Source organism: Fusarium redolens, assembly GCF_020744475.1.
Source record: "Fusarium redolens strain MPI-CAGE-AT-0023 chromosome Unknown BKA55scaffold_7, whole genome shotgun sequence".
In the NCBI taxonomy this organism is placed as follows: domain Eukaryota; kingdom Fungi; phylum Ascomycota; class Sordariomycetes; order Hypocreales; family Nectriaceae; genus Fusarium; species Fusarium redolens.
This window is the reverse complement of record NW_025763670.1, coordinates 604,286-627,037: the sequence shown is the minus strand read 5'-3', so window position 1 is coordinate 627,037 and position 22,752 is coordinate 604,286. Positions and strand designations below refer to the sequence as shown.

At 47.2% G+C, this 22,752-nt stretch overlaps 12 protein-coding genes across 12 annotated transcripts; 5 read left to right on the top strand and 7 right to left on the bottom strand.

Moving 5' to 3' along the window:
• Positions 1-2: 2 nt before the first annotated feature.
• BKA55DRAFT_737459 (major facilitator superfamily domain-containing protein) lies at positions 3-1,920 on the bottom strand. The gene is made up of 2 exons (XM_046201365.1): positions 483-1,920; positions 3-434 (listed from the first exon to the last, which is right to left on the bottom strand). The coding sequence occupies exons 1-2, from the start codon at positions 1,801-1,803 to the stop codon at positions 124-126; spliced, it is 1,632 nt and encodes a 543-aa protein (XP_046049931.1). The 5' UTR covers positions 1,804-1,920; the 3' UTR covers positions 3-123.
• Positions 1,921-2,375: 455 nt separating this feature from the next.
• On the top strand, positions 2,376-3,336 carry BKA55DRAFT_566094 (Asp/Glu/hydantoin racemase). Its single transcript, XM_046192586.1, has one exon. It carries the CDS (start codon positions 2,449-2,451, stop codon positions 3,142-3,144), a length of 696 nt encoding a protein of 231 aa, XP_046049930.1. The 5' UTR covers positions 2,376-2,448; the 3' UTR covers positions 3,145-3,336.
• A 71-nt stretch (positions 3,337-3,407) lies between these two features.
• On the bottom strand, positions 3,408-4,078 carry BKA55DRAFT_538548 (uncharacterized protein; the record flags this gene model as incomplete). Its single annotated transcript, XM_046190044.1, has 2 exons — positions 3,408-3,756; positions 3,807-4,078. 2 exons carry the CDS (start codon positions 4,076-4,078, stop codon positions 3,408-3,410), a joined length of 621 nt encoding a protein of 206 aa, XP_046049929.1.
• A 239-nt stretch (positions 4,079-4,317) lies between these two features.
• Positions 4,318-5,001, top strand: BKA55DRAFT_689179 (uncharacterized protein; the record flags this gene model as incomplete). Its single annotated transcript, XM_046199320.1, has 2 exons — positions 4,318-4,643; positions 4,698-5,001. 2 exons carry the CDS (start codon positions 4,318-4,320, stop codon positions 4,999-5,001), a joined length of 630 nt encoding a protein of 209 aa, XP_046049928.1.
• Positions 5,002-5,683: 682 nt separating this feature from the next.
• BKA55DRAFT_593355 (uncharacterized protein) lies at positions 5,684-7,547 on the bottom strand (the record flags this gene model as incomplete). The annotated part of the gene is made up of 4 exons (XM_046195540.1): positions 5,684-6,451; positions 6,501-6,661; positions 6,711-7,371; positions 7,419-7,547. The coding sequence occupies 4 exons, from the start codon at positions 7,545-7,547 to the stop codon at positions 5,684-5,686; spliced, it is 1,719 nt and encodes a 572-aa protein (XP_046049927.1).
• Positions 7,548-8,510: 963 nt separating this feature from the next.
• BKA55DRAFT_642136 (uncharacterized protein) lies at positions 8,511-10,142 on the bottom strand (the record flags this gene model as incomplete). The annotated part of the gene is made up of 4 exons (XM_046197148.1): positions 9,685-10,142; positions 9,275-9,632; positions 9,134-9,225; positions 8,511-9,086 (listed from the first exon to the last, which is right to left on the bottom strand). The coding sequence occupies exons 1-4, from the start codon at positions 9,829-9,831 to the stop codon at positions 8,511-8,513; spliced, it is 1,173 nt and encodes a 390-aa protein (XP_046049926.1). The 5' UTR covers positions 9,832-10,142.
• Positions 10,143-10,744: 602 nt separating this feature from the next.
• Positions 10,745-11,889, top strand: BKA55DRAFT_737456 (carbon-nitrogen hydrolase). Its single transcript, XM_046201364.1, has 2 exons — positions 10,745-10,965; positions 11,021-11,889. Exons 1-2 carry the CDS (start codon positions 10,799-10,801, stop codon positions 11,880-11,882), a joined length of 1,029 nt encoding a protein of 342 aa, XP_046049925.1. The 5' UTR covers positions 10,745-10,798; the 3' UTR covers positions 11,883-11,889.
• Positions 11,890-12,327: 438 nt separating this feature from the next.
• Positions 12,328-13,503, top strand: BKA55DRAFT_509297 (aromatic prenyltransferase; the record flags this gene model as incomplete). The annotated part of the gene is made up of 1 exon (XM_046187515.1): positions 12,328-13,503. The coding sequence occupies one exon, from the start codon at positions 12,328-12,330 to the stop codon at positions 13,501-13,503; it is 1,176 nt and encodes a 391-aa protein (XP_046049924.1).
• A 551-nt stretch (positions 13,504-14,054) lies between these two features.
• Positions 14,055-16,331, bottom strand: BKA55DRAFT_510951 (NADP-dependent oxidoreductase domain-containing protein; the record flags this gene model as incomplete). The annotated part of the gene is given in 7 exon segments (XM_046187655.1): positions 14,055-14,227; positions 14,278-14,601; positions 14,656-14,980; position 15,226; positions 15,238-15,539; positions 15,597-16,220; positions 16,281-16,331. 7 exon segments carry the CDS (start codon positions 16,329-16,331, stop codon positions 14,055-14,057), a joined length of 1,800 nt encoding a protein of 599 aa, XP_046049923.1.
• A 626-nt stretch (positions 16,332-16,957) lies between these two features.
• On the bottom strand, positions 16,958-18,425 carry BKA55DRAFT_566085 (concanavalin A-like lectin/glucanase domain-containing protein). Its single transcript, XM_046192585.1, has 2 exons — positions 17,315-18,425; positions 16,958-17,259 (listed from the first exon to the last, which is right to left on the bottom strand). Exons 1-2 carry the CDS (start codon positions 18,092-18,094, stop codon positions 17,179-17,181), a joined length of 861 nt encoding a protein of 286 aa, XP_046049922.1. The 5' UTR covers positions 18,095-18,425; the 3' UTR covers positions 16,958-17,178.
• Positions 18,426-19,565: 1,140 nt separating this feature from the next.
• On the top strand, positions 19,566-20,774 carry BKA55DRAFT_538539 (uncharacterized protein; the record flags this gene model as incomplete). The annotated part of the gene is made up of 1 exon (XM_046190043.1): positions 19,566-20,774. One exon carries the CDS (start codon positions 19,566-19,568, stop codon positions 20,772-20,774), a length of 1,209 nt encoding a protein of 402 aa, XP_046049921.1.
• Positions 20,775-21,058: 284 nt separating this feature from the next.
• Positions 21,059-22,219, bottom strand: BKA55DRAFT_726616 (RTA1 like protein-domain-containing protein; the record flags this gene model as incomplete). Its single annotated transcript, XM_046201139.1, has 3 exons — positions 21,059-21,333; positions 21,395-21,469; positions 21,525-22,219. 3 exons carry the CDS (start codon positions 22,217-22,219, stop codon positions 21,105-21,107), a joined length of 999 nt encoding a protein of 332 aa, XP_046049920.1. The 3' UTR covers positions 21,059-21,104.
• Between the last annotated feature and the right edge of the window lie 533 nt (positions 22,220-22,752).

Here is a 22,752-nt window from a genome sequence, read left to right as displayed (position 1 = left end):
CCATATCCATTGTCCCGAAGTAATCTTAACCGCCATCCCCGACTGTGCGTTGTCACTAGGTTTTTTTTGAGACCAACAACGCCCAATAGACATTTCCTTTTGACTTTGCCCGATTGTTGTTGTTCACTCTCGATCCAACGTAGTAAAAAGTTTGTGTTGTTTGATCGGCGATATACAGACCAGAGCCAGCACTGCCCAAGCTAGCATCATCAACCATACACGTCCGAATGCCTGCATAAGTGACTCGAGAACCCCCTCGTACCACGCTTTCGGTAGGCAATATATCTCAGTCAGGTCGTCCTTAATTTTCTGGATCTTATCCGCTGCGTTAGGCTTATCCCCGAATAGTGCCCAGAGACTCATATCTAAGCTCGATTGGTATAGGACAGAGGCCAGTGTTATGCCAACCGTACCGCCTAAGCTGCGTGCTAGGTCTGGAGCTCTGTTAGTAATAATAGCGCCCTGGACTTCTAGATTCTTACACGTGGAGGATGTGACAACGGCTTGTTGCGTGTGACCTACTGCAGCGATGCAAGCGATCTGCGTAATGGTGAAGACCGCGTTATATCCCAGGCCAACGACAAAGAATGCTAGGCAAGTCATCCATGTAGGAGTATTGTCATCCTGAAGTGCGAATAGACCAGTCCCGAATATAAGAACAACAATGCTGCCTATCACTAGGCCTACATATTTCCCACTTCTTTTCATCAGGTATCCGGGAATAAGTCCTCCAAGGCATGTCCCAAGAGATGCTGGTAATATCTTCAATCCCGCATTGGTAGCAGAGTCCCCACGAGCCTGGAGATAAAGAGGGATATAGAATATGCTTGTAAAGGCAATTGCAGAGCAAAATACACTGGCTAAGCAAGAAGCAAGAACAGTACGGTTGAGCAGAAGCCTGACAGGGATGATCGGTTGAGACGCTCTCAGCTCCCAGTAAATGAATGTCGCGAATAGGAAGACTGAGAGTGATATGGCCATAACAGGCAGAGGATTTATCCATGGGACTATGTTTCCTCCTGAGCTCAGGCAAAGCACAAGTGATGCCAGAAAGGTAGAGACCAGAAAGACACCCCCGAAGTCAATGCGCTTGATATATGACTTCTCGGACTGTTTCGGCGGAACCTTGATCAAGACGTATACGATAACAGCTGAAAGAAGAGAAGGTATAACTTGAATCAAGAAAGCCATTCTCCATCCCCAAATCGTATAGTCATTCAGTAAGCCACCAAAAACAGCCCCTACCATGGCACCAGACCCATACCAGAGATTCGCAATTCCACCCACCAAACCTCTCCTCCGAAGCGGGACAAGATCCGAGCCCAGAAACACTGGGATACTCATTAGACCACCGCCACCGATACCAGCAATGACCCTTCCAAGGACCATCACCCGCTGGCTCGTAGCGACACCGCATATGAGATTCCCAATCGCGAAAGCAACATTACAGAAGGCCAAACCGGGACCACGGCCGAAGATATCAGTAAGCCGACCTGAAATTGGCTGACTGATAGAATTGGCTATGAGATATGCGGTTGCGAGCCAAGAGAGGAGGCTTAGGGAGTTGAATTCGCTAGATATCTGGGCAGACAGAGTGGCGATGACGGTTGTGTCGGCAGCTCCTAGGAAGACGCCGAGCCAAGCTGTGCTCAATATCATGGCCAGACGTGGGAATGAGAGCTCTTTGCTGATGATTGTTGTTTCATCGTCTTGCTGACTTGGTTCGGGTGCATGGCGGGAACCTGACCCGTAGCCTGGGCTCTCTTGGCCGCCTGGATGGATGAGTGGTGATCGCTCAGACATGGTGTCTTGAATTCCAAAGCTCTGCGTAATAGAGGCCGTGAGAAATCTTAGAGGAAGGCAACTGGGATAAACAACAGGAATTGAAAATATGACAGGCAGTACTAAATAAGAGTGTACGAGTGGTGGTTCAGCAAAATACTACCGTATCTTTGAGCTTAGGGCTACAAACATCAATATCTGAGTTGGGTTACAAGACTGGCAGTTATATCAGGATACAGAGCATTAAGATATGTCTCATGTTCCCTTGATAGATCATCGCACCCCGCCCTTAGGGACGCCGAAGACATCAATGACGATGGTGTCACATATGTCTCAGCCTCACCATCAAAAAAAAATGGTAGCGATTTGTTCCCTAATTGCGATTATTAATACACCTTCCACCATACTGATCAACATTTCAGTTACACCATGTCTTGTCGTCCTCATCTTCTTTCATTCAGATTTACAGAGCAGTCGGCAATTTGTCTCAGTTCAGCTGCGACACTATTGGCTTGTGAGTCACCAAAATCAAGGTACGTACCCTACATGGGAGACAACCCGAGCGGCTTGGTCTTGAATAACCAAACCTTCATCTTACACTACAACGAGGACTTCTCATTTCCACCAAAAAGCCACGTTTCAAGAACAAACAGAGACACCACCATAATGAAAACACTCGGCTTGATCGGCGGCATGAGCTGGGAGTCAACTACGACTTACTACCAAGAGATAAATCGTCGCGTGCGCGAAATACAAGGCGGCCTTCACTCTGCGCAATGTGTCGTCTTTTCCTTCGACTTTGCCAAGATTGAGGCCCTTCAACATGCCGGCAAATGGGACGAAGCGGGTGAAATGCTCAACGAAGCAGCCACTAAACTTCAACTCGCTGGTGCCGATGCTCTCGTTCTGTGCACCAATACGATGCACTTCGTCTCTCACGGCATTGAAGATGCCTCGCAACTACCTCTCATCCACATCGTCGACCCAACAGCCATGGCAATTATAGAAGCGGGCTACAAATCCGTCGGCCTTCTCGGGACGCGATTCACGATGGAGAAAGAATTCTATAAATCACGGCTAAGCGACAAGTTTGGGCTGCAAGTCATCATCCCGGATGACGAAGACAGGGAGACTGTGCATAATATCATATATAAAGAGTTATGCAACGGAATCATCAAGGATCAGTCTCGAGAAGCCTATCATCGAGTTATTGTAAACCTCAAAGCTGCTGGCGCTGACTGCTTGATCATGGGATGTACAGAGATCGGACTCTTGGTCGACAAGGCTGGGAGTGAGCTGCCGATATTTGACACTGCAAAGATCCATGCAATTGCAGCTGCAGATTGGGCCATGGGTGCATGATTCTGTATATGCCTATCTGCTTTTCTTTTATGCTATTAGTAATTGTGAGCATTAGATAAAAATGTCCATCGCTTTATTAGCTTGGTTAGTGAAGGTGATAAGGAATGAATTGAGTTAAACTATAGCAATGCGACTGCGCAAACGGAAAGACTGGCTGGAGCTGAACTACCAAAAGAACTCGTACCAACTTCGGATCTCCATCATTTCAACGCAAAAACATTGTGATCTCTCTTATACTTCAACCTCTAAAGAAAACAAAGAGTCTAAGCGCTGACAATCTCACCCATGACAGCCAGAACATTGGCGGACGCGCGAGAGTTCTCAGCATTGATAGTGAGGATACCGGAGCTAGAGTCCCAGGTCTTACCGTGAGACTCATTCTCCTCAGAAGAGGAGCCGGAAGCACCGATGCGGAATCCGAAAACACTGATTCCACCGCCACCTTGAACCGTCTTCTTGTAGTCCTGGTCAAAAGCCGTCTTGGCGTCACCGCCGAAGCTGATCTCCATGCTGACACCCTGAGCGATGAGCATCTGCGTGGGGCGGACCTTTTGGAACATGGCGGGCGGTTTGGCACCGAGCTTGGCCATAAGGCTCTTGACATCGACGTTCCTATAGTTGAGTTAGATAATTGATGATGAAACAGTGTTGGGGAGACTTACCATGAACCAGGTTCAAATGGGACAGTCTTGTAGTGCTGGATCTTGAGAGTAACCTTGACGTCCTTCGCGTTGGAGCTCATGTTGAAGTTGGAGTGCTCAACTCGTCCGCCACCAGTGGCGTAGAAGTCAAAGACGGGGACACGACTGAAGGGAGCACTGCCCTGAGGTTCAGTGAAACCAATGTCCTTGAAGGAAGACTGCTCCCCGGTAGAGAGGTTGATACCGAACTCATTAGGCTTTTTGTTTGAGAAGCCAACCCAGCCATCGAGCATGGCAGCGTAGCCCGAGATGGAATACTAAGGGACGTATTGGGCTCGAATCGGATTACACCCTTGCCACTAAAACATCAAGCAGTGTTGGGTTGGTATTGGCCGCGTTTGATTTGGCACGGGATACCTCAACGCTCCGAATTGGGTAAGCTCATTTTGGTTGGAGTTGTTCCATATTATCCTCAGTTTTTTAAATACTAACTCGCTGGGTCTATCACAGAAGCAATATGCCATGTTCGAATATGGAAATTCCTTCTTCAGTGGGACGAGTACAAGCTCCTGTAGCAGTTCCTGCTGATCAGATCTATTATAGGCCGTTGTACTCAATCAATGGCATCGACCGGAGAGTTGACTCTTGGGTTGGCGTCCTGGACGGCGGCCGTGAAGAGGTTGAGTTAGATCTCGATCTTGCCAATGCCAAGACAGCTACTTGGGCAAGCCTTGGGTTTCCCAACCTTGATCGCAACCCTCTCTACGACACCAACTTGGTCAACGCTGCCTATCCCGATATGAAGCTCTCACTCAAGGCTGGGGGTATGCAAGCATTCGACGTTGATCGGGGTTTTTGGTAAGTTTTCAACAACTGCAGTTTGAACTCGCTAATACTGTTGGCCGGTGAAAGGGATGTTAGCGCCGCTGCCCGATCTCAGCTGGGCTCGGTTGTGGGCAATGAGGGACGTTCCCGCAGACTGATGAAGATCACCAGAATCCTGCTGGGATACAAAGTGGAGATTAGAATGACACCTACGAACGGCAAGAAGAGTCAGCTACCAGACGCTTTGATCGGCTCGGGCGGAGAGGAGAAGAACATATTGGGAATGACAGCTGACAGATGTACCGTTCATAAAGACGATGGGCAAGTCGTCATTACTAGCGCCCCGAGTGGCTTTCCGACCGTGTTGGCGGTTCTGGGACGTGAGATTTAAGGTGAATATAGGCAAGCATGCGTTGAACTACTTTCAATTATGATCGGAGATGGCAAAACCCTGCAGAAAACAACGGCAATTCGTCTTTCCTCAGAGGTGCTCCAACCCAACGTTCTATTATCCTGATTTTACCACCTTTCATCCAGGAACAGCGGTATTCTTCGCCTGTTGTCGCCTTCGTATCCCGGATCTATGACGTGGCAGGGGACGAACGGAGATGATGAAGACCCCGTTTTATGAGATGTCAGACCCAAAGGAACCGCTGGTGATTCAAGTATATTATATCAGACCGTAAATATGTAACTAATGGTAGTTGGCGTTCAAGTGAATAGGAAGCGAAACGATAGCGCGGCTTGGTAATCGTCCCGTCCCGTCGCTTCTGGCCCCGACACCAACTGATTGCTGTGGCTTTCCTAACCGAAGGACCGGCCAATCATTTCAGTATGGACATAACAGATCTTCTCTTACTCGCCTGGAATCTTCTGACTACTTGCCGAGGGCCTACCAGCATCATACCTCTTTGCGTTGTAAGACATACCATGCCAACAGTCCCTGAACATCGGCCATATCCAAGCCAAATACTTGAGAATCGAGTTGATCTTTTGTGGTTTACCCTACAATCCGATCATGATGGCAATAGCTTGGTTCGAAATTGTGAGGTAAATGGCCATGCCGTTTGAAACTAGCTCTTGGCTGCAAGCTTAGCCTGACGATGAAGTTCCCTCGGTGACTGACTTCCACTCTTCGAAATGACTCTTGTCCGCGCGCCTCTACTCAAATGCCTTCCATCATCCTCAGTCCTTACGTAGTATGCCAAATCAGCCGTAGGGTCCCACTCAGTCTGAGATAACCCATTACCCAGCCATGCAAACCTGTTCCCACTATACTCAAAGTCATAATCCTCAAACCTGGGTTCTCGCATTGCTTCCAAGTAGTGCAGCGTAGATCCAGGCCACGTAATCGAAGACTGACCCCAGTTTGGCTTAATGTTATGTGCGTGGCGGCAATTACCAGACCATACCATCTTTTGGGTAACCTGTGCCATGTAGCTCTTGAAGTCATAGCATGCAGCTGCTTTCAGGCTCATGCTATGCATACCAGTTTCAGTTTGGTACTTGTCGATAAAAGCACAGATAAAATCCGCCTGAGCTTCAATGGGAGCGATGACGGGGCCGTTGGAGATCGGGGACCATGGACCTGCTAGGGTAAATGAGTTGGGACACTCCGAGATGCCGACTCCCATGTAGCCTGTAATAGAGGTGCTCCAATCTTCTTGGAGGTTATGCCCTTTGAAGTAGATGGGATAACGAGGGATGAACGACGTGTCGAAGCCAGTGGCTGCAATGATGACATCGCCTGCGTAGTGCTGCCCGTCGTCGCTTATACAGCCTTTCTCAGTGATCTCTTTGACACCAGAGTAGACCGCTTGGACGTTGTCGTTCTTGATCGCCTACGTGTTCTGTCAGACTTGGACAACATCAAAATAAGACTTGACTCACATGAAGAAACTGATCCCCCGAAGGGAGAATCCGTTTGCACCCGACTGGAAAGTCCGGAACAAGCTTCTTCTGAGCTTCTTCGTCAAGAACAACTTTCTTCATCTCGCTCTCCAAATGTTCACGAGCTTGCTTCTGAAGGACAGTTCCTTTCATGTACATAGCTAACCCTCGGTTAGAAAAAAGCCTTTTGGAGTAGTTGGGATGGCCTACTGAAGAAACTATTTAACGTTCGCTCATTTTCCAGCCGAAGCTTCATAACCGAGTCTGGATCACTGACAAATTTCTCAATTTCTTCTGGAGAGAATTTACCCTTCTTTGAGTTGACTGAGGGTAAGGTCCAACGAGGTGTTCGAATAAATACCTTCACGGATTTGACGTGAGGTTGGATCGTTGGTAAGATTTGAACACTTGATGCTCCGGATCCTATCAACAAAATATCTTTGCCTTCAAGAGATACGGTGCTATCCCACTTGGCGCTATGAAGTTTGGGTCCCTTGAACTTCTCGAGTCCTGGTACAGATGGCCAAGCTGGTTTGTTCAAATACCCAGTCGCATGAATGAGAATATGACACCAGTCATCGATCGTTTTGTTCGTCTTAAGATTAGTGACTTTGACGCTCCACTGGCCTTTAGGCTGGTCCCAAGAAGTCTCAATGACCTGGTGCTCGGTCCGCATGTGTTTCAGCAGATCATACTTAACAGCAAAACCCTCAAAATATTCCTTGATCTCGCCTGAGCTTGCGAGAACAGATGAGAAATCTGCCTTTGGCTCGAAAGAATACGTGTAATTGTGCGACGGGACATCGCACGCGCAGCCCGGGTAAGTATTCTCAAACCAAGTCCCTCCTACCTCCGGATTCTTCTCATATATCTTGCGATCTGTCAGTAAACATCATTCGTCATATTCGGTATACGCACAGTTAGGGAATAGTTCTGAAAAGACCTCCCCAGCTTGTAAGCCAAGCAGAGTCCAGAAACGCCAGCGCCAACACAAATGATCTTGACGAAGCGTTCATTGAAGATGGCTTCTTCCTTTTGTGGATCCATATCGTCTACAACTTATCCAATAATTAGAAGAATAGCTTGGAAGAAATCAATTCTCTCGCTGAAGCATTCGGTTTCATCGACCTTTGTAGCACAATAACTGCCGAGATCTTTTGGTACATGCCACTTACCCTACGGGTCTTGGCATGCGTCGATCCGCAATATCTCCGAGGCTGTGAAACTCCCAATTAGGGTGCATCATCCGCCACTAATGCCGTTATCACTGTCACGAGAGAGTGTTGTCTAACATCTCTAAGCATTTTGCAGCTGACAAACAATTTTACGTCACATATTACACACAAGTATTTCAAAATCCACATTGGAACTGTTTGCAATGCAGTTTTCGTACGACGAATCGTTTTTCGTAGTGCAAACGCGCGTCAATGAAACGAGTTTTGGTTGCTTTTTCTGCTGCATCATGCAAAGATACCTTGACAACAGGGTAAACGTAACAGGAAACAGTTTCGCCAGTGTCTTGCTCTAGAATGCCTGGCTTTTATGGATACCTCGCCGATATTTAACCTTATTTGCTTTTGTCAATTGAGAAATCAGACGGGAATAGTTTCCACCTTCTAAGTTAGGTCAATCGTGTTTCTTGGCTGCTACAAAATCGTACGTCAGGTTGCAATACCCTGTCGCTCATTACTCGCGTGGAGTCGCTTCGGCGGGCCGCGGTATCCGATGATACCACATGGGACTTAGAGAGAACTTTCATTGGAGGATGTATCCTTGTCCCGGATTTGAAGCAATTTTGAACCCTGGCTTCAGTATCACAGAAAAGGGGCACGGTTCAAGTTGGATCGTTAGGAAGTCTCCCCGGAGGTAACGATCTCTTTAGTTCGCGGGGACTAATGATAGTCTCGGGTACATCCGTTTAATTGACTCAGTAGCATTGATGTGAGAAGCAAGATGCAAGACCCTGAAGGTGCATTTCTAGATCTAAGAAAATAACTCAACCAACACAGGCTACCACCGAGGATCTCTCGGCTGCGTATACGTCCCCTGAACTGCCTCAACATCGATACGCTGCTCCACTCTAATACCACTCAGAAACTGACGTGACTGTTCCGGCAAAGAAGGCAAGTCCTTCTGCACGATCTCCTCTTGGCTCTCGGACCTAGAAACCACGTTGGTTATTGAGTAAGGGTCATGCACTTTGCTGTTATTCGCGCGTCCAGACCGAAGCTCATGGCTCTCCAGCCGACTGCCGTTGTAGTGCGGTGTTTGGGAGTTGCCGGTTTTGTCGGTGGCGTAGCCGGCCATGACCCAGAAGCGACGCTTGAGGAGAGGTGTAACCATGGGGGCCTGGCCGACGAAGATGCCGACGCAATCTTCGCGCATTGACCATAGAGCTGAGACACCTTTTTGATTCAACTGACTCGGTGTTAGTACTTGGTGATGTAAGAGATTGACGTTTGGGGGACTTGCGTTGAAGATGAGGACGAAGCGGAGAATGGCGGCGAACATGCAGAAGAAGCCCAGGCTGAAAAGAAGGAAGAGACCGAACTTCTTGAGACGATTAGTTTGAATGCCGACCAATACCTTTAATCTGTTAGTAGATATCGGAGAGGGGATAGTGGTTGTTGTACTGGAATTGGTATAAGCATGATGCAAATGTCCGTGACCAAATTGAAGACCAAGATCACGACAAAGAAGGTAAGGTTCTGAGGAACGCATTGACCTGCAAACGTCAGTAAAGTCTCGGTCTACTCTGATGCCTCAATACTTACGCCCTGGATCTGGCCAAACTTGCCAAAGGTGATGAAACGGTCGACACGTCGCAGCCAGTGTAATAATGATGACCACCACTGACAAAACCACCACGACCATCAACGGCTTCACAAACCGCTCCGTCCAAAGACCCCTAACGACACGGCTGTAAAAGCACAGCATGTTGAACTTGAGCGTCCAGAGAATGACCACGTATCCAGTCAACCCGAGAAGAAACATCTGCGAGCCATACGCCCACTTCTCACGATCCTCCTCACTCATTTTCTTTCTCTCCTCGAAGGTCAAATCGGAGGTATGGCGGCCTTCGGCGCCTTGAACGAAGACTTGGCCAATTACGGGTGCAGCAGTCCACATACACTACAATGAACCGTTAATGATGGAACACGTCAGTCATGGAATGGAGACTTACAGCGACCGCAATGACCAAATAGTCGTCCCAGTCGTAGTTCCTATAGCCAACCATTTTGGTGCGACAGAATATTCGCGCCGCGATCATGGCGGTACCAATAACATAGAGAATCCATATCTCCGCAATTTGACCAGCAAGTGCAGTCATTGTAACGAACGAAAGAACAAAGTTTAACAAAAAGAAAATGACAACAGCAAGCAGCTGAGCGAACTAACAAATAAACATATCAAGGCATGTAAATGAAGGAATGGCAACGTGATCCTTTAGAATTTCTTTTCAGCATCGAAAAACCAGGAATCGAAACCCCGCGGCATGTTTTCAATTAAACTTTCTCCCTATATCGCCCCCAGCGGAAGATAAAACAATTCATAGCCCAGCAATTAACCACAAGCAGTCAGATCTTCCCTTCCCTGTACTTTTATGCCTCGGGAGCAGACTCACAATTGTAATTCCTTTTCGATTGTTACATCTTGTCTTCCGCTCTGGCAAGTCAGTGGATACGCCAAGATTCTCGATGGAGGGTTCCTGGGGTGAGGATCACATGTTTTTAAGCTTTTTATGTAAAGGCCCGCTGGGATGTAACTATCCTGGTGGGATTGAGATCCCTGGGTTTGTGAGCTGCAGATGTCAGGGGCATTCCCAGATTCAGATGGTGAAATTGCTGGCTGTGTATCTTACTGACAATGCTTCAGTTATGTCGGCAGTTGATTCGGTAAGAACAGGTCATGGCATGATTGTAACGCTCACGACCGGACTTTGAGAAGTGATAGCTACGTGGGAGTATGATACATCATATATCCCGTTGCGAATATTGCCCAGATACAGTCATTTCCGGACGTCGCCCGAGCTGAAGTTCATGGTCTCGATAATGCGAATGCTAAGCCCCCAGTTGAGAGAACAACGCCCCTGCGCATGAAACGACAAACCAACACGCACCGGACCAACAGTTCACATTCCGCGTAAGCTCAATATAGAGCCAACACTGTTTCAATCCTCTTAACAAGGAAGGTGACTGCATCGCCGATACTATTTATTCGTCGGCCCATTCAGACTCAATCTCCCAATCCAATCCATCCATCCTTCTTTTCTTATTCTCGGCACAGCAACTCCGAAAATGTCCGCCCCCATCCGAGTCGCAGTCACACAGGCTGAGCCTGTCTACCTTGACCTAGCTGCATCTGTGAAAAAAGCATGTGGTCTTATTGCCGAGGCGGCGCAGAACGGGGCGAAGCTTATTGCTTTCTCCGAGTGCTGGTTACCCGGATATCCCGCGTGGATCTGGTATGTTTATGTTTCGTTTACACGATTGGCTTGTGCGTTTGGCTAATTTCGGTAGGGCTCGATCTGTTGATTTTGAGTTGCAGACGCGATACATCTACAATTCACTGCCGATTGAGTCTGAGGCTATGGATATGGTTAAAGCAGCTGCCAAGGAAAACTCAATCGCTGTCGTTCTTGGTTTCTCCGAGAAGAGCCCCTCTCATAGCGTGTACATCTCCCAGGCTATTATTTCACCTCAGGGTGAGGTCTTGCTGCACCGAAGGAAGATCAAGCCCACTCACATGGAGCGTACTGTCTTTGGGGACGGTACCGGTGCTGATCTGAACAATGTCGTGGAAGTGGACTTTGGAGCCGAACATGGTAAGATCAAGGTGGGCTGCTTTGCATGCTGGGAGCATACGCAACCACTTCTGAAGTACCACAGCATCTCGCAGGGCGAAGTGATCCATATCTCCATGTGGCCACCTATTGACCCCAGCATGGGCGTTGATCATCCTGGTCTGTGGAGCATGACAGCCGATGGGTCCCAGAACCTGTCTCAGACATATGCAATTGAGAGCACCACGTATGTGCTTCACTGCACATCTGTATGCACACAGAAGGGCATCGATGTTTTGAAGACTCAAGATGGTTTGGCTTGTCGTCAGCCGGGTGGAGGCCATAGTTGCGTTATCGGACCCGATGGACGACGCTTGACGGAACCGTTGGGTGATGGAAAGGCTGATACCGAGGGTATTGTCTATGCCGACTTGGATTTGACAAAGGTTGTAGCTACTCGGGGATTTTTGGACATTGTGGGTCATTACAGTCGCCCGGATCTGCTGTGGCTTGGAGTGGATCGCCAGCCGAAGGAGAATGTCATTGCCAAGCAGTACAAACCTGCAGTGCAAGAGGATATGGAAAACACCGTTTATTGAGGAAAATATCTAGTGTAGTCAGCGGTTACTCATTATGTCAAATCGGAGCTATACTCTCTGCGTCAGCTGAATATTGCCAAATTGAAGCTAGAGCACCATACATCTGCATGAGCCTTACTCATCATCCATGCATCATGAAACAATTACCTCATTCTACTGCTCCGAGTGGCTTTCCAAAACCGTCACCATTCTTTCACTGTCTTCTCTTGGCAGCATAAGTGTGGATTTGATGTCATGCGGGATGAGCTGTTTGTCTCACTGAGGCACCGATCTGTTTATCACGCTTGTTCCGAAAGGGAATCATGCCGCGATCGGGATAAACATCTCGGAAACTAGAGTTGTATCAGTTGTTATGAACGCCGGGTAATAATATAAAGTGAAGGACTACCTATTCAGGCCGGGGGAAATTCTTTATCATTTATATTCCGTTATTAATTTTAATAAAATGCCCGGAAAACTGGATCTTCCAACGATCGCCCCTGGGGAGTTTAAGTCACTACATCATATCAAGAACAAGACTGAGCCTGCAGTCGACATCCATCAGCGATACTGGAACCAAACTGTCGGATCTACACTAAAGACCTTCCTGTCCAGCGCCGAGTATGGCTCTCGAAGCCAATGCCTCATCCTAGACCAGTTCTCCAACCATGTCGTGCCATTTCTCGGATCGTCGCCCGTGCTGGGTGAACCGCAATGGAAGAGCTTCATGACAGATAATCACTGCCCAGCGGAGCTGAGCTGGGACTTTCAGATCGGCACCAGCCAGCCCACAATCAGATATTCTATCGAGCCCATCGGTCGTGAGGCAGGTACAGCTGCTGATCTATACAATGATGAAGCTGCTGCAGTCTTCACACAACAAGTCATCCGAGCATTCCCCGATATCGACACAACACTCTTTAACCACTTTGATGATTACTTCAATGGACGATGGGCCGCAGATAAACCAGAAGGCCATCGTAGCACGATGTTCTGGGCATTCGACCTGAAAGAGTCAGCTACTACGAATAAGGCTTACTTTTTCCCTGGTGTCGTGGCTCACTCGATAAGTAAATCAACAATTGACGTTGTAACGGATGCTATATCTTCTGCTCCGGGATGGCGGCATAACAACATCAGTGCCTTCTCTAGTTTCGCCAGATTCGTCAATGAACGTCAGACTCTCAACCTCGAGATGGATATGCTGGCACTGGACTTGATTCCCATTGAGAAGTCGAGACTAAAAATCTACTTTCGAGACAGGCGGACAGATTTCCGATCAGTCACAGAAATGATGTCACTTGGAGGCAGAATTCATGACAAGGAGTTCGAAGTCGGCATGAGAAATCTGAGGAGTTTCTGGGACGCATTATTAGGAACGAGCGGAGTGCCTGATGATGTTTCTCTCCCACACAAAAACCATCGAACAGCTGGCATTCTCTACAATGTCGAGTTCCGTACGAACAGCACGATACCAAAGGTCAAGATATACATACCAGTCAGGCACTATGCGAACAACGATTCACGAATCATTGAGGCTTTGGGGGACTTTTTGGCAAACCAAGCGACTAAGCAACCGGACGTCTCCATCGATTCGATCTGGACCAAGAGGTATTCGGACTGTCTATATAGTATTTTGTGAGTATCACGAACCTCGGAAACATTTTTAGATCACCTTATGGCTGACAACTTGCAGTGGGGCAGAGAGACTGTCGAATGGTCTAGGTGTTCACACTTACATTGGTTGTTCGATACAGAACAATGGTAATCTTCGAGTAGTAGCTTACGTCAACCCTAAGCAATAAGGGTGTTACAGTAGCAAGTACAGGCACGGGATATAGATTTATGGCTCTTAGTAAATTGGTAAAGAACATTCGACAATACTAATTAGCGCATGAATGTTAGAATTGTGTCTTTCGCTTCAATTTGTCACATTGATTATAAGTGTGAAGGCCTGCCTTGGGACTGTTCTCTGGCATTGATATGCAAGGGACCTGGGTTCTCCCAATTATTGTAGTTACTTGATTTTCCATCTAGATTATTAACGTAACTTTTTTTACTTCTTTTATTTCTTTGAGAAGTATTGTGGTTAGTCCATGGCTGAGGAGGCAATAATAAATATCGTTATGGGAGAGATCGAATGGCTCTTGGCTTAGTTACCATCCCTCTTTGTCCGCCTTCATAAAGCTCGAATTATACTTCAAAACCCAGGCCCAATCTCCAATTCGATCTTCCTGCACACAACTGAACAATATGTAAGATATGAATTGGCTTAGGCCCAGTGCCTGGGGTCCACCAGCGGCCTGAACCATGCTCGCAGCCCCACGAACATGTTGTAAAGCCATAGAAATATCCCCGAGCAGAATCTAAAACGTTGTTATTAGTATTTGCGTCAATGAATCATACTATCCTCAACTTTCTTGGAGTAGGCTTACTTCATCGTATGCCAGGACTAGAGCACTCGTAACTGAACGAGGATTCATCGACATTGGCTGCATAGAAACATCCTGTCGGAGCTTTTTGATATACTCCAGTTTGTATTGAAGAGCCTTATTTTCAAACTCAATTTTCGACGCCACCATGGACAAATGCCGGGAAGCTACCAGCAAGAACCCTCTCATGAAGTCGAGATCTTGCGAGGATACAACGATCCAGTTACTTTTTATATAATTGTGGTACTGGCCTACAGATCTCGCAATTGGACAGTGAGTGTCTAAGTAGGGCATAACAACTTTGATATCTGTACTCATCAGCAAGAGACTAGAATCCTATTCGCTTCTACATGTTAACTTACAATGGTCGAACATAAAACATTCTTCCACAGTGAGCGTTGCAAGGAAGCTTATGTATGGGACTAGGTTTGGCTGATATAGCCGAAGCTCTGGAGTCGACAGGGTTTCATGGTCATATCCAGATAAAGTTTGATTCAGAATTTGGCCCTGAGATCCTTGTAGCTCTGTCGAGGGTATCTCTGCCTCTAAACCCTTTTCCTTTGCGTCATTCTGACTTTTACCCTGTCCCCGGAGCTTCCGTGCTCTGGCATGCGCTACTTGGGCAGAGTATGAACGAGCTTGGCGTTTAGACTCTCGGAGAGCCTCAGGACGTGGATTATGTACCACCTGTATGAACTTCATTTTCGCAGTGGTAGACTAACGTATTTTTGCGCCTAATTACTAGGCATTTCTTATAGAATCTTGGATCGGTCTTTGTCCATTTGAGGGACGTTATTCACTGTGTGAACTTTCCATTTGTCAGCAGCTTACAGATGCTCTAGCTCAGTATTGATCCTACTCAATACAGCCTAGCGATAACTAACCTTCGAACTAATAGCTGCAAGGTGATCCCGGCCCCAGGTCTCCGCTACTCTTCGCGCTACATATGGTACGAAATGGCGTCCCCAATCTCTTCATAGATAGCCTCCAAAGCGCCTGCCACGTCATCAGGCAACGGCCCCTCCTCGATCGCATCTATGTTAGACTCCAATTGCTCCAGGCTCGATGCTCCAATAAGTATAGAGTCGCCGAACCTGCTGCTCAGGGCTCCGTGGTGAGCGCTCCACCTAAGAGCAGCAACATGCCCGCTAATTCCGTATCGTGAAGCTGTCGCGAGCGCCTTCTCTGTAGCTTCTGCGATGGCCGGCTTGAGATAAAGCCCCGAGTATAAACCTCCAAGGAAAAGCTCCATTGGTACGAGTTAGTTTATAGATCCTTTGGCTGGAAGAAATAAGACACGTACAGACTGATCGAAGCGGCCTCCTGGCTGGACATTCTTATGGTTGCCGGCAAAGAACCCAGCTCCAGCAGGACTATAACCATAGAATGCAATGCCGTGACTTCGCAAAATCGGAATAAGTTCCTTCTCAGCTCCCCTCACAATTGGATTATACTGTCCTTGATAAGCACTAGGTTTGACGAGGTCGTTTTTCTCGCAGATCTTCACAATAGTCTCGACCTCTTGAGCTGTATGGTTGCATATGCCCCAGTACTTGATTTTTCCCTCTTCGTGGGCCTGATTCATGGCTTCACACGCTTCTTTAAAGTCTGTTTTGCGGTCAGGAAGATGCAAGTACTCAATGTTGATTTGGTCAATCTTGAGGTCTTTCAATGAAGCATCGATATCTTTGAGGATGTTCTCCTTGGAATGGCCCCCTTCTTGGATAGAATTGACTTTTGTATCGATCACCAAGTTCTCCTTTGCAGCTAATCCAATCTTTGGCTCGCATGTTGCAGGCGCATGAGCTGGATAGAGACGTGCTGTGTCAATTTGGGTGTAGCCGCGTTTAGTGAAGGTACTGAGCAAAGCATTGACTTCACCTGGCTTGTCGAAGCGTACCATGGGATCAGCCTGGCCATCGCCTACCTTTTCATGAAATATCAGATATAGGTCATAGTAAAGAATAGAAATGAGAATTTAGCTTACATTTGCTACTCCCAGGACAATATTGATTTTCGAAGGCTTCAAGTTAAACATTGTACTTCGAGATAAATGAGTACAAAAAGATTGGTGGTTGTGATAATGGATGAAGCAAGTAGGAGGTGAAAGTTCTCGTAGTCTGATGATTTTGAGTTCCTTTGTCTTGTTCGTATCCTGCCTCTTTATAATGTATTGGTCTACTGGGGTAGCGGCTGGCCCAAACGATGTCTCCATTGTTTTCGTTGAAATTTGATCCTTCCTAATGTGGCAGTCTCAGCTTTCACTAAATTTCTAAGCCTAGTTAAGGCTTGAAGAAAGATACGCTTTATGCCATACGTCCTGGCTACAAATCACACATCTGGGTCCGTGAATTTCTAAGCAACAATCGTCCCTCAGTACTAGCCCAGACAGTGGACTAACAATATACAAGAGTAGCCTAAAGCCCGAGATTTGATCCTTCCTATTCGGGAAAGTTTATATTATCAGTGGCGGATATCCATTACCGATAAGTGTTATTGTGGATACTTTAGTCGTTATCTGCAGTTTACAGACCTTATTTGATGGTGGATTGATAAACACAGTTTTGATTGCTTTCCTGGTAAGTAGATTAAGCAACAGGAGGTAAATACAAGCTTTTGGACTTAAATAAAAATGGCAACATGTGTGATGGATTGCACAAAGACTTTGGGTTTATGTAGAACTTGAATATATACTCTATACTATCTCTAGTAGTAATACAAGAAGAAACGAATGTAAAGGCGTAGAGACGGCGAAGAACTCAAAAAAGACGACCAGATAAACAGCATATGTACCTCTAATGGGATATCTCGATGCAGACAAGGATCTAAAAGCAGAAACGACAGTATATAACAAAAGCGATAAAAGTATGGCCATCAGCTCATCCCTAGTTAGAGTAATGGGCGACATAACCGACCTCCATCATGCTGCCATAACCGTCGCAGGTGTTGCCGTTAGGATATCCAGGCTATTTTATTATCAGTTTATGCTTGAAGCAGATCATGGAGTCTTCAATAACTTACCCAAGTACCACCAACAGCGACATTGAGGATGAAATACATTGGACTATGACACAAGGTATTCCAGACTCCCTCGTTGTTGATTCTCGCACCTGAGATCTGATGGAACTGCTGTCCGTCTAAAAACCAGGTAATAGTCTCGTCTCGCCAGCTGCTCTTGGCTCGATTGAACTCAATTCTCCAGGTATGCCAGTCCTGATTCGGGATCCCAACCGTTCCACCAATGCCGGTACCTTCGTTGCAAATGCCACCGGGATAAACATCGCAATGGGCAGTTCCGTATCCCGTCAGCTGGCCGTTGACAGTTTCCATCACATCAAGCTCGCCACAAGAAGGCCAGCTACCGCCGTTGCGAAGAATGTTTCCAAGCATCCAAAAGGCGGGCCAGATTCCTTGCTTGTTGTTAATGGAGCAAGAGCCAAATCGCAAGTTGGCCTCGGCTCGTGTGACCTTGCCTGGCTGAGGTGTGAAGACATATTTGCTCTCAACACGGCCAGAAGTCCAGCCCTTGAGGGCTGAAGCGTCTCGCCATGGGACTAGCTGGAGGGTGTCGCCGCCGCTTCGTTGGACGTTACGGCTGGATGATGTATAGACCTCGAGTTCCGCGTTGACGTTGAGATACCCCTGTATGATGTTCCATCGGCTAGTGTCAGGCAAAGTGCCGGCTGCACCAGAGAAGGGGTCCTGCCAGACACGTGTGAAGCCACTGTAACCAGGAGCGTCCCAAGCCAGAGCGGTGGCCGAAAGGGATAAGAGCACTGTAAATGGTTGCTTAAAAAACATCTTGGAGGTGGTAAGAAGTACTGGTCAGTAATGTCTGAATCAGACTAGATTGATTAGAATGAGAACAGTGACTCTGAATCCATTTCTTCTTATAGGATAGGGGGAAGTATGGCATTTGGTACGTATCAGATATAATCCCCATCTTATTGTCCCATTGCCATGGGTCTTATCCATCATGCTAACGGATGCAAGGGCTCGAGATCTCATGGTTCAATGCCAACGGACCTGCATTGACAGCCTCCCACATGTCATGCTACTAGCGTGTCGATCTAGTGATCGCGTCACTTCTAAAAAGTGAAAACTTGAACCCAAGGATTAACTTCAAAACATAAGTGTTTCTTATTGAACTACATTTCTCGTGTTCAAGTATCTCGACACAATGACTCTCTATCTATCAGGCGTGATGCCAAGTATAGTCACAACTTGACTCTCAATGACAAGAATTTTCGCCTCTTCTTCCTATGATCAAGATGCGTGACCTATCAGAGCGTTACATCAGGAGCGAGCAAATTTTATGCCTAATAACCCTGCTGGAGGAATATTTCCCGAGGAGGAAACTAACCCGTGCTGGTTAGAGTGATTGGCCCGAAGTCCGGGGAGGATGCACCTAAATCGGACTAGAACTCCAGTCATGACCTTCCAATTCATTCAGGATAATCTGTATGGTCACTTGATTTGTTAAAACATTTGTTTCAGCGCGTAGAGACCGACCAGTTATTTACAAGACAGATGACCTCCTCATGAGCTTAAGATTAACAGGCACGGGTCTGCCCGTTTCTCATTAGTGCCGGTGAATGATCGCAACTGGCAGGTTACATCGAAGTCAGTTGCATAGTTGTTCATTTCAATATATCCCAACTCGGCTTTACTACTGACGATGATACCTTTTTTTTCTTTCTCGGTGGTTAGAAACAAGACATGCGATAAGCTTAAGCTATTTATCAAAGTCATATCAATTTGGAACAAAGTTTATTGCTAAGACGAGCTGGAGACGAAATTCCGGGATCTTATTCCATAGTGTTTAAAGTAAGAATCCTCGAAGTTTTGTTAGTTTAATTTATTCTACTTCTGCTACAGATCAAAATACTTCATCGTATTGCCTCACAACTGGTCTGGCTTATTGTTAACAGCATTACTGGTAGATCGCGTGCCGCAGGGTAGGACCGGAATTGTGGCTGGCTTCGATTTGCTTAACTTGCTAAAGCAGTACTTATCTTATCGCTATCTGTACTTCTTATCGGCAAAGTGTCCACCATATTCAGACAGTTTCATGACATCAAGTCGTAGTCTATCTCTCCATCTGCGTACAGCAGTAACACCGTAGACTCTACCGCCATCAGGCAGATTCAAGGCTGACAACACCGCCCCAATCCTCCTCGCTTATCGTTATCAATGATAACATAACTCTGGAATGTCATCTTACATCGAAACCGGTTTTTTTAATGCATCTTATTTCCGAAGCCGAAACATCATGTCCAACGACTCGCAATCACCTGAAGAGGTCACCGGACCAGCTGCATTCTGGATCCTCGCCTCTCTAGCATCAGCAGCAGTTGCACAACCATCCGGCAATCGAAGAAAGGACAATGATCTCTTCGGAGGCAGCATCGACATTGTTCGCTCCATACCTGCTGTCTGTTTCATTGATTCGCTTTTTGACTTGTTTGTGCTGGGCGGAGCTATTTCGAGATATTTCTCGTCACGCAATTCAACCCAGCAGACTCGTCGCAACTCACCAAAACCGATTGGTCTAGTCGTCAGATTGGCCTTGACAATATTTACAGTCCTGCCCCAGACCATCAAAGTCTTTAGTCTCAAGGGCGTTCCTGCGACACAGATTTGTGCCTTTGCATTCTTTTTCGCTACCATTACCAAACTCCTGGTATCTATTTGTGGATTAGAGCCAGAAGGGACTTCTGAAGAGAAAAATGATTCCACATCCATCGATGTGCTATTGGCGTCAATAATTCAAGCACCATTTGAATTCTGGATATGGTTCAATATCAGCCGAGCAGCCTCTTTCCAACTTCCCACTCAGTTGGACAATTTTTGCGAATGGGCCTTGACTGTTGTTACCTTCTCCATGGTACTACAGGCCATTATATGGATTGCGTATCTTGTCGCGCGGCGGCGCCCAGACCTCTCAAGGACGCTGTATATAGTCCCGATGCGAGGCTTTTACTTGGCCATGGTTGTCCTTGGGGTCTCTAGACATCCTTCTCCGAAGAAAGCATCGCAAGCGACCATCAAGCCGCCACCAAGGTGGATGGACGTGTTCAAGCATAGCACGGGTCTAATCGTCTGCACCGCGATTGTCAGCATAGCTATTGCTAAGCTTTTGGAGACGATCGGAACTTTTCTAGCGCTTTTATGGTCTCCTGATGGCTCGGAAGATGAACAAAACGTGCAATTGGATGGGCAATCCACCTCGGGTGAAGATACTGCCCAAGAGCAGGATGAGACCAAGGAGCAGCTATTTGCAGGCCACCCCGGAGCATGGCTGGGAAGGATAGGCGTTGTTCCAGACCAATGGGTTATGCGGGGTCTTACATTGAACACGACAGCCAGTACGAGCATCACGCTGACAGTATTCAACCTTATCACTACTGCCTTCTACTATCTCGTGTACTTTGATGGGACTGGAACAGCCAATCCCAGCTGGACCGGTGTCTTAGGGTAGTAGCTGGTAGAAGCAGAATTTTTGCCTATTTGAGAAAGACATATCAAGCCCTGGGTCAGGATTACTAGGATAAAACCGGACGGTATTACGATACATAAATGGAATAATGACAGTCTATATACATGCCTGACATACACATCTAACTCTAAGACAGCCATCCTTTACATGAAATAAAGACAGAATCAATTGCAAATAGAACAGTAGACATAGGAGAAACCCCCAGAACACCAAATCGCAACGATCACTGACCTGTGGTGTCTAACCCCCACTATTTACTACGATGCCTCTTATTGCCATGGTGCTCGTATTCCCTGCGATGTCTCTACTGACTCAGTAGTCGGAAGGCTCTCGTCGATGCTCTCGTCGAGGTTCGTATCTGTCTGAAGGTGATCTGCGTGATCTGTTTGAAGGTGCTCTGCGTGATCCGTCTCGAGATGCTCTTGATTCGAGATCCATGAGTCTGACTGACTTGGATCGATGGTCGGCACGGCCATGAATAGCGGTGGCGTAGATACCGGGATGGATGACGGAGAGCAGAAGGACGGAAATGGCGATCATGCTGGCAAGGGCTTAATGTCAGACAAGGAGTAAGTTGATGGAAGGAGATGAAGTGAACGTACCAGCCATCAAGGATCATGAACTCAACCTCTTGTCGCATCATGTGTCCACCAACACCACCAGCCAGCTCAGGGATACTAGAAGTGTTAGCCAAAGGTCCCACAACAAAGTTATGGGATGATGGCAACTTACCGGTAGACGCAACGGGTAAGGATGAGAAGAAATACAGTTGTCAGAGAGATCAGAAAGATGTTGAGGTCTTTAGGCAGATGTCTGAAGACACTTCCTCGTTGTCGACGCATACGCAAAGCAAAGTCGGTAGCAAGAATACCTGCAATGGCCATGACGACAGCCTGGAATGTCACGCCAAACACCATGACAGCTCGACCGGCAACTCCAACAGCAGGATACTTCTCCGTCATCGACGCCATAATACCACCACCGCACTGCGAGAAGAACCCCAACATATCAGCAGTAACAAATGGCCACGTCCAAAACTTCGCCGGTAGCTTGGTATACTGCTCCCCAAAGTACTGCACCAAAGCCCGAAGCGTCATGTATAAGGCGGCAGCAAGAAACGATGGGCCGACCATGAGAAGTACGAACTGGATTGATGTAGCTGCACCATCCCATGGGTTTTTGGACATGAGGATGCGACCCGCGTAACCGCAGCATTCGATCATACTGCCGAGGAGGACGAGGATGGTATAGCCTTTCCAGAGACGCCAATAACGGATGAGGAAGTAGACCTGGACGAGGGTGCAGATACCGAAGATGACGCCGAAGAAGGCGTTACCGCCCATGTTGGGGACATAGCCGTAGATGGTATCTTCGAGGGGACAGTCGGGAGAGATCTTCTCACATCGTTCTCTCTGATCGTTGCTCATGTTTTCGATGGTTAGGTGTTCGAGATTGGCGATAAAAAGAGGAAGTCAGCGAATGGTTGGAAACCTTCGAGACAGACTAGGCGGATAGTCTCAGTGTTGTTGATGAAGACTTGGTTGTCGGACTGGAAGAACGCGGCTCTTTTATCTTCGGCAGTTGATGATAATCGGTATCGGAAATCCCGTTGGCTACGTCAATGTGGCAATGAAAACTGGCAAACCGCGTCGCCTTGGGGGGGATGTGCTATTCAACCTTATATCAAACCATCAGACGGCGGTATCGGGATCCCGGATCGTCCAAATTATGCTTAAACTTAGACATAAAGCCACTTGTGCAGACCGGGCGGCAATTTCAAAGGCCCGTGATTGGTCTGTTGGTCGAGCGCCAAGTGCCAGCCATTCGTCAGACGCTTTTTCGGGATTCCGAGAGCCTTATCTGAGATGATGTCTACGCGGCCTCATTTCAGGGAAACAGGATTTGAGATATCACTTTGTGACTAAAAAGTAAAAAGATGGTGCCGAATTCATTTTAAGCA

Excerpts from the sequence above, each read along its gene's own strand:
- BKA55DRAFT_737459 (XM_046201365.1), bottom strand. The coding sequence starts at position 1,803 with ATGTCTGAGCGATCACCACTCATCCATCCAGGCGGCCAAGAGAGCCCA. Across the intron at positions 435-482 it reads CGTTGTCACATCCTCCACGT|ACCTAGCACGCAGCTTAGGC; the intron begins GTAAGAATCTAG and ends ACAGAGCTCCAG.
- BKA55DRAFT_566094 (XM_046192586.1), top strand. The coding sequence starts at position 2,449 with ATGAAAACACTCGGCTTGATCGGCGGCATGAGCTGGGAGTCAACTACG.
- BKA55DRAFT_737456 (XM_046201364.1), top strand. The coding sequence starts at position 10,799 with ATGTCCGCCCCCATCCGAGTCGCAGTCACACAGGCTGAGCCTGTCTAC. Across the intron at positions 10,966-11,020 it reads GGATATCCCGCGTGGATCTG|GGCTCGATCTGTTGATTTTG; the intron begins GTATGTTTATGT and ends TAATTTCGGTAG.
- BKA55DRAFT_566085 (XM_046192585.1), bottom strand. The coding sequence starts at position 18,094 with ATGTTTTTTAAGCAACCATTTACAGTGCTCTTATCCCTTTCGGCCACC. Across the intron at positions 17,260-17,314 it reads TCGCTGTTGGTGGTACTTGG|CCTGGATATCCTAACGGCAA; the intron begins GTAAGTTATTGA and ends ATAATAAAATAG.